This window comes from Heptranchias perlo, unplaced genomic scaffold (genome assembly GCF_035084215.1).
Source record: "Heptranchias perlo isolate sHepPer1 unplaced genomic scaffold, sHepPer1.hap1 HAP1_SCAFFOLD_70, whole genome shotgun sequence".
Taxonomy (NCBI): domain Eukaryota; kingdom Metazoa; phylum Chordata; class Chondrichthyes; order Hexanchiformes; family Hexanchidae; genus Heptranchias; species Heptranchias perlo.
The window spans coordinates 617,683-632,687 of NW_027139729.1; the positions used below are offsets into that span (position 1 = coordinate 617,683).

The window sequence follows — 15,005 nt, forward strand, 5'->3', positions numbered from 1 at the left end:
CAATTGGCTGAGCTGAAATTAATCTTCAATTTCAAAAAGCCCGCCAATTTCAGAGCTTCAAATAACAGTTTCAAGAAAATCTAATTTCCCTCCAGCAATTTAAGAATCTCTCTCTTTATAATCTCCATTATTTCCTACTCGTCAGCTCAAACCTCAGGCTGTTTCACATTCCGGTTCATTCTCTGATCTGTCTGAAACGGGCGGGAATAAAGCCCCGGTCATTGCTTTCCGGAACGGGACAAAGTCCAGCTTCAATTTCAAAAATCCCGCCAGTTCCGGCCCGGTGAACCGCTCCTCAAACAGAAACTTCACATCGAACTGATAATTGAATGAGGGCAGGAAATAAAGACCGAGCAGAGAGGACACAGCGGGAGAGGGAGTGAGGAGGGATTTTACTCTGAGCGGAGAATGTAATGTCTGGGGAAAGAGTCTGTATCACCGCCTGTTCATTTATACCGTGAAACGAGGAATTCCGCTCCTTCTCTCGGGATGGCCGAGAATCCCGGCCGTTGTTTCTGATCTCCCTGTACCGAGTGATGGGGAATCTCCCCATACTAATTAAATATCGGAAACTGATTCCCCATCCCGAGATCTTTCCTCTCCCCGTTCCCAGGTCAGTGCTCTCTCTGTGAGGCGGTGGGTGGCTCTTAGAAGAGCCTTTGTTTCGTTTCGGGTTTGAAAGGGTCGAATCCATAGAGAGTGCGGCCCTGCCGTTTCAGAGCGTACACCACATCCATGGCAGTGACCGTCTTGCGCTTGGCGTGTTCAGTGTAGGTGACCGCGTCCCTGATCACATTCTCCAGGAAAACCTTCAGCACCCCGCTGGTTTCCTCGTAGATCAGACCCGAGATCCGCTTGACACCGCCACGGCGAGCCAGGCGGCGGATGGCTGGTTTGGTGATCCCCTGGATGTTATCACGAAGCACTTTACGGTGGCGCTTTGCTCCGCCTTTGCCCAGTCCTTTGCCTCCTTTACCTCTGCCAGACATGATAATTCTCTACTCAAATCGCTGCTGAATGAATAAAGAAGTTCTGCTGGTTCCGTTTTTATGCAGCCCGCACCGACCTGACTGAAACATGCACAGGGTGAGAGAGGGAGTGGAGGAGACAGAGTGAGATATGAAACAGGGAGGGGAGGAGACAGAGTGAGATATTAAACAGGGAGGGGTGGAGACAGAGTGAGATTTTAAACAGAGAGGGGAGGAGACAGACTGAGATATTAAACGGGGAGTGGAGGAGACAGAGTGAGATATTAAACAGAGAGGGGAGGAGAGTCAGAGTGACGGACAGAGCGGTGAGCGGCCTCTGATCTTCCAGCTCCACCTCCAGCTTTCTCCACCCGCCAATTTCAAACCGTTTATCGATAATAGAACCGAAACACAGCGCTCCGCACAAACCCTTGCAGACTCGGGCTTCATATTCAAGGATTTCCACAAACCCGGAGCTTTTAAATAAACCCCGTTACAATTAACAGTCAGTAATACTCCTGCCTAAATACAGTCCCTTCTATAACATGATGTGGAGATGCCGGTGATGGACTGGGGTTGACAATTGTAAACAATTTTACAACACCAAGTTATAGTCCAGCAATTTTATTTTAAATTCACAAGCTTTCGGAGGCTTCCTCCTTCCTCAGATGAACGAAAAACAAGTCAACCCGCCTCCTTCCATTTCAGTCCCAGACCCGATTCGATCTCCCCACACATCCCCTCCCAGACGGGTTCAGCAGTTTACAAACACCTTGTTCCAGCTGATTTGAAGAATCTCATGTGTTAGGGTTTGAATTGTGATAGCGGCGGATCTCCGCCAGTTTTACCCTGTCACGGACTCTCGCCCTGAATCTGTGAGAAAAAATGAACTGGGACTGGATCCGAACACACGCCAGTTCCAGTGAGGCCCGGCCCGGACATCCCATTCTCTCTATTTTATTTCAGACAGTGGAGGTCGGGCGGGGATAGCGAATGTCAGCGAGTCACCAGGACCCTGGGTTTATTTGAAATGATTTCTATCTGAAATCTGAGTCCGGCCCCGGGACAGGAATCATCTGATTCCGGGATCAGCTCTTTTCTGAGAGACGTGGGTGGCTCTGAGAAGAGCCGTTGGGTTCAGATGGTCACAAGTTGCACTTGATTTTTTATTTCTTTTTGCCCGCTGCTTTCTTGGGCTTTGCTGACTTCGGCTTGGCCCTCGGTTTTTCCACCTTCTTCGCCTTGGCCTTCACTGTCTTGGGGGTCTTGGGCTTCTTCGCCGCCACTTTCTTCTTAATTGGTGATTTCGCCGCCTTTTTCGTGGTCGATTTCTTGACCGCTGGTTTCTTGGCCGTTAAATTCTTGACCGCTGTTTTTTTGGCCGCTGGTTTCTTTCCGGGAGATTTCTTGGTCACTTGTTTCTTCACCTTCTTTACCACTTTTGCCTGGGTTTCCTTCTTAGCGACTCTGAAGGAGCCCGAGGCGCCCGTGCCCTTGATCTGCACCAGGGAGCCATTTTCCACATTTCTCTTGATACTTAATTTGATCTGGGACCGGAGCTTCTCCACATCCAGGCCTTTGGTAGCCAGAACCTTCTTTATCGCGGCCAGGGATATCCCCTTGCGATCATTGCAATCCGCCACAATCTTGAGGATCTGTTCTCCCAACGGGGGACCGGTGGACTTGGGTCTGGGAACCGCCTTCTTCTTCTTGGGAGCCTTGGGTGGAGCGGCGGCGGCAGGAGGTGCCGTTTCGGCGGCTGCAGTGTCTGTCATGTCCAGGACTCTGTCGAAAATCTCTCTGACAGTCAGAGCTGGGTCAGAAATGAAACGAGAGGCGGCGGCACAGAGCAACTTAAAGGCACAGAGCGGACGGGGCGGAGACATCCTGCTGTCAGCTCCCGGCCCCTCCAGCCTCTCTGTGTTTCTCTCTCCTCTTAAACTCCCCGATTCCAATTCAAATCGGGCACTCCAGAGTCCCAGACTAGCCCCTTCCTATCTCTAACACCGGTATGTTTGCTGTCGATAAACTTTCACCGGAATTAAAAGCACCAGTTTCGATTTAAACCCGTTTCATTGCTGCACTGATCGCGCTCTCTCACCCGATCGCTGACATGATCTCCGTTTTTCGGCTGAAATCTTGAATTGATCTGAAACTTTACCTTAAATTTCCACTTCGGAGCTCGGCAGGGGAGGAGGGCGATCCTTTGACAGGGATTTTTTAAAATTTTACTCAAAAGGGACCCGGAAATCTGGCGATGAGACCGGCCACACAAACACAGTGACATTAATCTAACCCGCCCGCCCCTTTAACACACTCTCTCTGACACACTGTTCACATCTTCACATTCACAGGACAAACTGTTCGCCAGATTGACAATTCCCGGGACAGGCTTTCCTCCCCGCTCGGCCTGTGCTGCAGATTCTCGGGGGTTAGTTGTAGTTTCCCAGCTCAGTAAATGTTAAACACTCTGAGGCCGGCGCTCCTCACAATGTCTGGTCCCCAGTTTCAGGGACAGGAGTCAATCACAGCTGTGGTTGTGATTATCCATATCTGGTTTTACATTATTACATTGTCTGCACACAGAAATATGTTTGGTTGAGGCGATAATACAAATAATCCGCTCTGGGCTCCTCCAGTCTCTCTGTCTTTCTCTCCCTCCTCCAAAACTGACTGACAGACAATAGTAACTGGTGTCCCATCCGTCCCATTCTAAACACCCAGAGACGGCCAGTTACTGAATAAATTCAACATTCATAGGCAGTCCAGTGTCAGACAGTTACAGGCTGTTTCTCTCCACCTTTCCTTACTCGACTGGAGACTGATAAATGCACCGTCAGACCGGCTCATACATAATAGAAGGGACAGTGACCGTCTCACCAACAGCACCGGAGGTCTGTTCACAGACACAGAATCAGTCTTTACCTTCCAACAGGGTGTTCATATTATGCTCAATGACACTATCCCGCTCTCATGTACAGCGCTAGAGATAGAGAAATACAGACGGACAGATAAAGAGACAGACAGAGACAGGCACACAGACAAAGTATCATTCTCACACTTCTTCTCAGTGTGTCCGTTTCACACTCAGCAAACAGTATCCCACCTTCGTGTACAGCGCCAGAGAGATACAGACAGGCAGAGTATCAGCCATACGCTTCCCATCAGTGTCTCTGTATCACGCTCAGCAGCAGTAGTCCACCTTCATATGTTGTACAAAAGAGAGAGAGAAACTGACCTGCAATGTCCCGTTTTCACCCAGTAACAAATTGGAAAATTCTCCATTCCAATTGCCATTCCAAGCTGGAGTGACAGAAGATGCAGTCTCATCTCTCAATGATATTATTTCAGAGACAGACACATTATTAATCCCACTCTCAGGGACAGTGTCACGCATTTAACCCTCTGTTGCATGTTGTACCCTCTGCAATTTTGCAGCTCAGGGCCCTTCTGCATTTCTCTCAGTGACCGAGATTTTCACTCCGATTGAAATAATCTGGGACTGTTGCCGTCAAATATTAATCCTACACGGTCCCAGCAAATACACCGACTCCCACTTTCCTCCCATGTTTCTCCAGGATTGGTTCGAGGAATCCGGCCTCCCGTTACGGAGTCACAAGTTTCTTTATCAGTAAAGGGACCAAGAATGAACAGAACCAATTGGCTCATTTCACAGCCGCTCACTTTATCTCTGAAAGACTCTTTTCCATTAAAAGATACCGAGAGAAACAGCAGGGATGGAAACATCTAGTTTAATAGTTGGAGATTGTAAAGTCAGTCTGGATTCCAGCGTTAGGCACTGGTGGAATCCCATCTGTTTCCCATTCTGGTGCCTGTTCCTGCACTGCCTGTGGACCCCATTCCCTCTGACCTTTCCCCCAGACCCACTTCCTTTGCTCAGACTCGGAAAAATTCCAATTGGGGAAAGTTTCCATCGATTTTTGTATTGGGAATTAAACCAGATATCTGCGCATGCGCGACGCAGCCTGGCCCCCAGCGCTGGTTGTTGGTGAGCAGAAGAGCGCATGCGCGCTCCCCTCCCCCAGCTCGGCCTGTGGGCGCCATTCCCTCAGTGAGCGGAAGAAGATGGTTTAAAACAGCCGGGAATGGAGAGATCACGGCCCCCGGGGGAAGGGAGCAAAGAGCAGCCTCGTTACAGCAGCTCATCGCTTCGGGACCGTGTCCGCAGATGGGCTCAGAGATCGGCATTGAGTCCGGGGGAAGGTCAGGGGGAGTCCGGGGGCTGTTTGTAAGAGGCGGAGTGGATCAGGAACTGGTCCCGGAACATGGAGTGAGCGGTGGAAGGGAGAGGTCATTCTCGGGCTGTGTGTGCACAGGGTGTGTCCAGGGTAAGGGAGAGAGAATGGGAAGAACCTGATATTTAAAATCATTGCTGCTTTCTCTCCCCAAATCAGTGGTGAATGTTCCTGGTTTAGTTCCAGTCTCACCCTGTGACTGGACAGTGAACAGTCAGGATGTGGGGAGTGAAACAAGCAGTATCTATTGCAGGCATCAAGTGAGAAGTGTGAAGGACACATTTTCAACAGCGGTTGTTTGGTTTCGGGTGAACGGTTAGTCCCATGGGAGAGGAGTTGAGAAACCTGACCTGTAGAAAGGTCCCTGCCCCATCGGGTAGTCCCATTCACTGATCAGTGCAGGGGTTGGGTTGTGTCTGGATGTCACTAAATTGTTTTAAAATCGTCCAGCACACCTGGTGTGCAGAAGCTGAGTGCTGCAGTACTGCAGTGGAGTCAGACATTGACACTGTTTCTATCACTGGTTTTCATTTGTGGATATTCAAAATGATCATTAACAGAGATATCAAACTGATCACTTTTGTATTTTCTACCTCACCTGTTCCTGAGTAACAAGAGATAATTTTCTTTCTGCAGGCAAATCCTTGAAGGATCCAGAATAAATGTGATGTTTCCTCCACCCGAGGCACTGGAAACAGTGCAGCCAGCTCCTTCTCACACACAGTAAGTACATCATCACTCACAGAGCACAGAGACACAGACAGGTCATCAGTTCCACAGTCTCAGACAGCAGAAGTAGTCAGTCCCACACTGATCTTAAATTCCAGAGACACATTTTCAATCCAACAGAGCAGGTGAAGTCGATACTGTTCCATTTCTCCCAAACTCAGTCCCGCTGACAGGGAAATACAAAAATCCCAGTCAAAATCACACTCTCAGATTGAAAGGCACTGTGTCAATCTCACAATTGGGCAACATTAAATACCAGATAGAAATTACACATGGTACCCGATTGAAAGGCACAGAATGAATCCCAATAATGTACCCTGAGATTCCAATTGAATACCACCCCACAACTCACACATGTGAGTGTAATACATGCAGCATCCATTCGAATAGTGTGTCATGAGATACAAACTGCAGACAAGTCCAAAACTCATGTAGAGTATCAGACTGAGAAATGCTGTGACAGTGTAACCTGAGAAACAAATTAGAAACCAGTTTATAATACACTCATAGTATGAGATGTAAAGATACAGTATCAATTCTATTAGTGCACACTGAGATACACATTACATACCAGTCCAAAAATCTCTCTCAATATTAGACTGAAAGACACAGTATCGATTACAATAGAACAGACTGAGCTACACATTATACACCAATTCAAAAATCACTATATCAGTTTGTAATATATGTTATCATTCACAATAGTACACAAAAAAATTGATTTAATAGTAGTCCAAAAAGCACACAAATTATCTGATTAAAAACCTCCAGCACGAAATCCTAAAGTTTATCCATATTTATCAATAAAATGAGAAAAACTATTTAAACATGAAGATATTAAAGCTACAGTATTGAACACCGTAATATAATGTGAGAAAATAATTACAGACAGATACAGAATAAATCTCGCACTCATGTATGGTACCACAGTTGACAGAGAATGAATCCCCCACTCTCATAATGTACCAGAAACTGGCAGATAAAGTATGAATCCCACACTCACACAGCATCAGAGACTGCATATATCGAATGAATCGCAAACTCAAACACACTACTGACAAGATACACAATGAATCCCACACAGTATCACGGACTGAGGGATACAAAATGAATCTCTCAGTCACCTACATTAGTGCAGGCTGAGTTACAAATTAGGGACCAGTCCACAAATCTCAGTGTCAGATTGAACGATACAGTACCAATTCCATTAGTGCAGACTGAGCTACATATTAAACACCAATACAAAAGACCAATACAGATTCAGACTGAAATATACAGTATTCCATTGATGCAGACTGAGCTGCACATTGTATATAAGTTCAAAAATGTCACCATATCAGTTTGGAAGATACACTAAATCACAATTGTGTTCACATTGATGCAGATTTAATCGTAGCCAAAAAGTGCAGTGATTCTCTGATTATAACCTACAGCATCACATTTTAAAGTATATAATTATCTACCACTTAAACACTGGGAAAAATTAGTTATACATTTATGTATTAAAGATACAGGTTTGAACGCCATGCTGTAAACTGAGATACAAATTAGATACAGATAAAGAATGAATCTCATACTCAGATCCAGTGCCAGAGACTGACATACAGAATGAATCCCTCACTCACACAATGTACCACTGACTGACAGATACAGAACGAATCCCACACTCACACACTGTAGCACAGACTGACAGATACAGTATATATATATATCACTCATATACAGTATCAGAGATTGATGGAAATGGAATGAATGTCTCACTCACATACAGCACCAGACACTGACAGATATGGAATTAATCCCAAATTCACACACGGTGCCAGAGACTGACAGGAACAGAATGAACCTCATTCAGATACAGTACAAGGGACTGACATATATAGAATGAATCCCACACTCACACAAAGTACCACAGGCTGACAGAATCAGAATGAATCACTAAGTCAAATCACTGTAGACTGAATTACACATAACATGCCAGTCCAAAAATCTTAGTGTCAGATTGAAAGATAATGTATCAATTTCATTAGTGCAGACTGAGCCAAACATTATATAGCAGTCCAACACTGTCAGACCTTATCAGACTCAAAGATACAACATCAATTCCATTAGCATGTACTGAGCCACATGTTACACACCAGTCCAAAAATCTCATACAGTAACAGACTGATAGATACATTATCAATTCTATTAGTGCAGGCTGAGCTATATATTACATTCCAGTCCAAAAATCTCACAGTGTCAGACTGAGATACAGAATTAATTCCATTATTATAGACTGAGCTACACATTATATACCAGTTAAATAATTTCACCATGGACAGATTGAAAGGTACATTATCATTCACAACAGAGTTCAGAGATGAAGATGTAATACTACTCCAAAACTCACACACATTGTTTGATTAAAGAAAATCCAAAAGTGTATCAATATTTACAAATTAAACACTTGATAAAAAACTGCATAGCCTTTAAAGTATTAAAGATATAGTTTCATATACAATAATATAAACTGAAATAAGAATACAGAATGAATCCAGACTTGCACATTGTCTCATAGGCTGAATTATAGAATGAAACCCAGACTGAGATAAATTAGCTGAGACTGACAGATACAGAATGTATCCTAAACTCATATACAGTATCAGAGACTGATACAGAATGAACCCCACATTTGCATGCAGCACCAGAGACAGACAGAAACAGAATGAATCCCACACTCACATACAGTACCAGAGACAGACAGATACAGAATAAACCCCATACTCATGTACAGTACCAGATACAGACAGGTAAAGAATAAACCCCACACTTATATACAGCACCAGAGACAGACAGAAGCAGAATAAACCTGACATTCGCATACAGTACCCGTTACAGACCGATACAGAATAAACCCCACACACGTACAGTACCACAGACTGACAGGCACAGAATGAATCCCACAATCACACACAGTACCAGAGACTGACAGATACAGAATAACCCTCATTCATATACAGTACCAGAAACAGACAAATAAAGAATAAACCCCACACTCATTTGCAGTACCAGAGACAGACAGATACAGAATGAATCCCAAATTCACATACAGTACCAGAGACTGACAGATACAGAATGAATCCCAAATTCACACAAGGTACCAGAGACTGACATATACTGAATAAACCCCACATTCACATACAGCACCAGAGACTGACAGAGACAGACAGATACAGAATGAATCCCAAATTCATACACAGTACCAGAGACTGACATATACTGAATAGACCCCACATTCAAACAGTACCAGAGACAGAGAGACACAGAACAAAAAACACACTCATTTCCAGTATCAGAGACAGACAGATACTGAAAAACTCCAAACTCATGTACAGTGAGACTGACAGACACAGAATAAACCCCACACAGGTACAGTACCACAGACTGACAGGCACAGAATGAATCCCACACTCACACAGTACCAGAGACTGACAGATGCAGAATAAACCCCACACTCATGTACAGTATCTGAGACTGACAGAAACAGAATAAACCCCACACTCACACACAGCACCAGAGACTGATAGGCACAGAATGAATCCCACACTCACACACAGTACCAGAGACTGACAGATACAGAATAAACCCCACACTCATATGCAGCACCAGAGACTGACAGATGGAGAATAAACCCCACACTCACACACAGCACCAGAGACTGACAGATACAGTATATACCCCCCACTCATATGCAGCACCAGAGACTGACAGATAGAGAATAAACCCCACACTCATATGCAGCACCAGAGACAAACAGATACAGTATATACCCCCCACTCATATGCAGCACCAGAGACTGACAGATACAGAATAAACCCCACACTCATATACAGTACCAGAGACTGACAGATACGGAATGTGTGAATTTGGGATTCACAGTATCGGAGACAGACAGATACAGAATAAACCCCAAACACATCTACAGTATCAGAGACACACAATTACAGAATAAACCCCACACTGACACACAGTTCCAGAGACTGACAGATACAGAATAAACCTCACACTCATGTACAGTATCAGAGACTGACTTATACAGAATGAATCTTATACTCACACACAGTACCAGAGACTGACAGATACAGAATAAAGCCCAACCTCATATACTGTACCAGAGACAGATAAATACAAAATAAACAACAAACACATCGACAGTATCGGAGATAGATGGATGCAGAATAAATCCCACACTGACACACAGTACCAGAGACAGACATAGACAGAATAAACCCCACACTCACACACAGTACCAGAGACAGACAGAGACAGAATGAAAGCTGCACTCACACACAGTACCAGAGACAGACAGATACAGAATAAAACCTACACTCACACACAGTACCAGAGACTGACAGATACAGAATATACCCCACACTCATATACAGTACCAGAGACTGACAGATACGGAATGTGTGAATTTGGGATTCACAGTATCGGAGACAGACAGATACAGAATAAACCCCAAACACATCTACAGTATCAGAGACACACAATTACAGAATAAACCCCACACTGACACACAGTTCCAGAGACTGACAGATACAGAATAAACCTCACACTCATGTACAGTATCAGAGACTGACTTATACAGAATGAATCTTATACTCACACACAGTACCAGAGACTGACAGATACAGAATAAAGCCCAACCTCATATACTGTACCAGAGACAGATAAATACAAAATAAACAACAAACACATCGACAGTATCGGAGATAGATGGATGCAGAATAAATCCCACACTGACACACAGTACCAGAGACAGACATAGACAGAATAAACCCCACACTCATATACAGTACCAGAGACTGATAAATACAGAATAAACCCCACACTCACACACAGTACCAGAGACAGACAGATACAGAATGAAAGCTGCACTCACACACAGTACCAGAGACAGACAGATACAGAATAAAACCTACACTCACACACAGTACCAGAGACTGACAGGCACAGAATAAACCCCACACTCACACACAGTACCAGAGACAGACAGGCACAGAATAAACCCCACACTCATACACAGTACCAGAGACTGAAAAATACAGAATAAACACCAAACTTTTGTACAGTATCAGAGACTGACAGATACAGAAGAAACCCCACAATCATGTAAAGTGCCAGGTAAAATTGTTTGGTTCGTGAGTGTCTGTAAATGAAGGAAACATGGTGTCTGGTAAGGGAGTGTCTATACATGAAGGAAAAACGGTGAAGGGTCAGGGAATATCTATCAATGAAAGAGAAATGGTGACAGGTCAGGGATTGTCCACGAATGAAGGTGAAATGGTTTCTGGTAAGGGAATATTATAAATGGGAGAAGACATGGTGACAGGTCAGGGAGTGTCTAAAAATGAAGGCGAAATGGTGACGGGTTACGGAGTGTCCATAAAGGAGGGAGAAATGGTGACAGGAGGCAGAGTCTGTAAATGATGGAGAAATCGTGACTGGTCAGGGGGTGTCTGTAAATGGAGGAGGAATGTTGACTGGTCCGGGAGTGTCTGTAAATGAAGGAGAATTGTTGACAGGTCAGGTCGTGTCCATATCTGAAGGAGAAACAGTGATGGGTCAGGGAGCGTCTATTAATGAAGGGAAATGCTGACGGGTCAGGGAGAGTTTGTAAATGAAGGAGAAATGCTGAAGGGTCAGAGAGCGTCTATAAATGTAGGAGAAATTGTGTTTGATCAGAGAATGTCTGAAAATGAAGGCGAAATGGTGACTGGTCAGGGGGTTTCTGTAAATGAAGGAGGAATGGTGATTGGTCAGGGGGTGTCTGTAAATGAAGGCGAAATGGTGACTGGTCAGGGGGTGTCTGTAAATGAAGGAGGAATGATGATTGGTCAGGGAGTGTTGTAAATGAAGGCGAAATGGTGACTGGTCAGGGAGAGTCTGTAAATGAAGGAGGAATGGTGATTGGTCAGGGAGTGTCTGTAAATGAAGGCGAAATGGTGACTGGTCAGGGAGAGTCTGTAAATGAAGGAGGAATGGTGATTGGTCCGGGAGTGTCTGTAAATGAAGGCGAAATGGTGACTGGTCAGGGGGTGTCTGTAAATGAAGGAGAAATGGTGACTGGTCAGGGGGTGTCTGTAAATGAATGAGAAATGGTGACTGGTCAGGTGGTGTCTGTAAATGAAGGAGGAATGGTGATTGGTCAGGGGGTGTCTGTAAATGAAGAAGGAATGGTGATTGGTCCGGGAGTGCTTGTAAATGAAGGCGAAATGGTGACTGGTCAGGGGGTGTCTGTAAATGAAGGAGGAATGGTGATTGGTCCTGGAGTGTCTGTAAATGAAGCAGGAATGGTGATTGGTCCGGGAGTGTCTGTAAATGAAGCAGGAATGGTGATTGGTCAGGGGGTGTCTGTAAATGAAGGAGGAATGGTGATTGGTCAGGGGGTGTCTGTAAATGAAGGAGAAATGGTGATTGGTCAGGGGGTGTCTGTAAATGAAGGCGAAATGGTGATTGGTTAGGGGGTGTCTGTAAATGAAGGAGGAATGGTGATTGGTCAGGGGGTGTCTGTAAATGAAGGAGGAACGGTGATTGGTCCGGGAGTGTCTGTAAATGATGGCGAAATGGTGACTGTCAGGGAGAGTCGGTAAATGAAGGAGGAACGGTGATTGGTCAGGGAGTGTCTGTAAATGCAGGAGAATTGTTGACAGGTCAGGTCGTGTCGATATCTGAAGGACAAAAAGTGATGGGTCAGGGAGTGTCTATTAATGAAGGGACATGCTGACGGGTCAGGGAGAGTTTGCAAATGAAGGAGAAATGCTGAAGTGTCAGGGAGCGTCTATAAATGTAGGAGAAATTGTGTTTGATCAGGGAGTGTCTGAAAATGAAGGAGAAATTGTGATAGGTCAAGGAAAATCTTTAAATGAAGGAGAAATGGTGACTGGTCAGGGAGAGTCTGTCGCCAAAATTGGGAGATATCACAGATGGACGGCATACAGGCAGCTATGGGGAGGGACATTGTGTGGAAATGAGGGGCAGAGCATATACACACAGCCAGAGTCAGCTTATTCAGGAGAGGAGAGGGGAATCAGTGAGTGTGGAACTGAATCCAACCAGAGTCAGCAACTTCAGGGGAGGAGAGGGAGGGGAACCAGTGAGTGTAGAACTGAACCCAGTCAGAGTCAGCACCTTCAGGGGAGGAGAGGGAGGGGAACCACTGAGTGTAGAACTGAACCCAGTCACAGTCGGGATCTTCAGGAGAGAGAGAAAACTTAAATAGAAGGAAAAATGTTGGAGGTGGTGCGATGGGTTTGGGTTTCAGCAGAGGGAGGAGGGTGAATGTGTGGGACGGGGATTTACAGTTTGGGGGAATGAGCGGGAAGAATGTTCTATTGAAACTAGAATTGCCTGTTCTGAATTTCTATCCTGTATTCACAGTGAGGACTTTTGTTATCTCCTTTTACAGGGTATTAGAAGGGGCGGATTTGCAGACGAGAAACTCAAACCAAACATCACGTCAAGATCTGACTCCATTCACCAGCACCTGAAGATTATCGGCCTTAAAATGTCGGACAAATGTTGATCTGTTCTATCTGTGGGAAAAGATTTCAAACATCACTGTAATTGGAATAGCAGCGAGACACACACACCCGATTGAGAGTGTTCCAGTGCACTGACTGTGGGAAAAGCTTTCACCAGTTACACAGCCTGAAGAAACATCATACCATTCACAGTGGGGAGAAACGAGACACGTGTTCTCTGTGCAGACGAGACTTCCACTGATCTCCAACGTGGAGAGACATGAGGACACCCGCAACATGGAGAAACTGGGGAAATGTGGGGACTGTGGGAGGGGATTCAGTTACTCATCCCGGCTGGAAACTCATCGACGCAGACACACTGGGGAGAGGCCGTTCACCTGCTCCGTTTGTGGGAAGGGATTCACTCAGTCATCCCACCTCATTGAACATCAACTTGTTCACACTGATAAGAGACTTTTTAAATGTTCTGTCTGTGAGAAGAGCTTTAAAAGAAAAAGTGATCTGCTGACACACCAACGCACTCACACTGGGGAGAGGCCGTTCACCTGCTCCGTGTGTGGGAGTGGATTCACTCAATCTTCCCACCTCATTGAACATTAACTTGTTCACACTGATAAGTGTCTTTTTAAATGTTCTGTCTGTGAGAAAAGCTTTAAAAGTAAAAGTGATCTGCTGATACACCAACGGGTCCACACTGGGGAGAGGCCGTTCACCTGCTCTGTGTGTGGGATGAGATTCACTCGATCATCCCACCTGCTGAGTCACCAGCGGGATCACATGTGATTCCAGGAGTTGGATTCTGCTGTTATTGCTGCTGTTAATCACATCCAGGACTGAACCGTGTTCATTCTGACAGTTGGGGGTTGTTTTTGATGTTAATAATCCCTTTACCTGGGCTGGAGTTTAGTATTCTGTACAAGTGTCAAATGAATCAGCTTTCTTTCAAACAAAGTGTTTCTAGTCCTTCATATCTTGATGATAAGAATCATAGAAGTTTACAACATGGAAACAGGCCCTTCGGCCCAACATGTCCATGTCGCCCAGTTTATACCACTAAGCTAGTCCCAGATGCCTGCACTTGGCCCATATCCCTCTATACCCATCTTACCCATGTAACTGTCCAAATGCTTTTTAAAAGACAAATTTGTACCCGCCTCTACTACTGCCTCTGGCAGCTCGTTCCAGACACTCACCACCCTTTAAGTGAAAAAATTGCCCCTCTGGACCCTTTTGTATCTCTCCCCTCTCACCTTAAATCTATGCGCCCTCGTTATAGACTCCCCTACCTTTGGGAATAGATTTTGACTATCTACCTTATCTATGCCCCTCATTATTTTATAGACTTCTGTAAGATCACCCCTAAACCTCCTACTCTCCAGGGAAAACAGTCTCAGTCTATCCAACCTCTCCCTATAAGTCAAACCATCAAGTCCCGGTAGCATCCTCGTAAATCTTTTCTGCACTCTTTCTAGTTTGAGGACTTATGATGAAGTGTGTGGAATCCTGAGTTCCTTCACCTTTTC

General features: G+C 45.1%; 1 protein-coding gene and 1 long non-coding RNA gene across 3 annotated transcripts; one reads left to right on the forward strand and one right to left on the reverse strand.

Moving 5' to 3' along the window:
• Nucleotides 1-1,824: 1,824 nt before the first annotated feature.
• Nucleotides 1,825-3,912, reverse strand: LOC137318349 (histone H1-like). Its single transcript, XM_067981234.1, has 2 exons — nt 3,894-3,912; nt 1,825-2,727 (listed from the first exon to the last, which is right to left on the reverse strand). Exons 1-2 carry the CDS (start codon nt 3,910-3,912, stop codon nt 2,135-2,137), a joined length of 612 nt encoding a protein of 203 aa, XP_067837335.1. The 3' UTR covers nt 1,825-2,134.
• Nucleotides 3,913-4,993: 1,081 nt separating this feature from the next.
• On the forward strand, nt 4,994-14,433 carry LOC137318447 (uncharacterized). 2 transcript variants are annotated; one of them, XR_010961909.1, is made up of 3 exons: nt 4,994-5,192; nt 5,861-5,947; nt 13,407-14,433. It is a non-coding gene; the product is annotated as an uncharacterized lncRNA (long non-coding RNA). The 2 variants fall into 2 exon arrangements; XR_010961910.1 differs by having other exon boundaries at nt 5,184-5,259.
• The last annotated feature ends 572 nt before the right edge of the window (nt 14,434-15,005 follow it).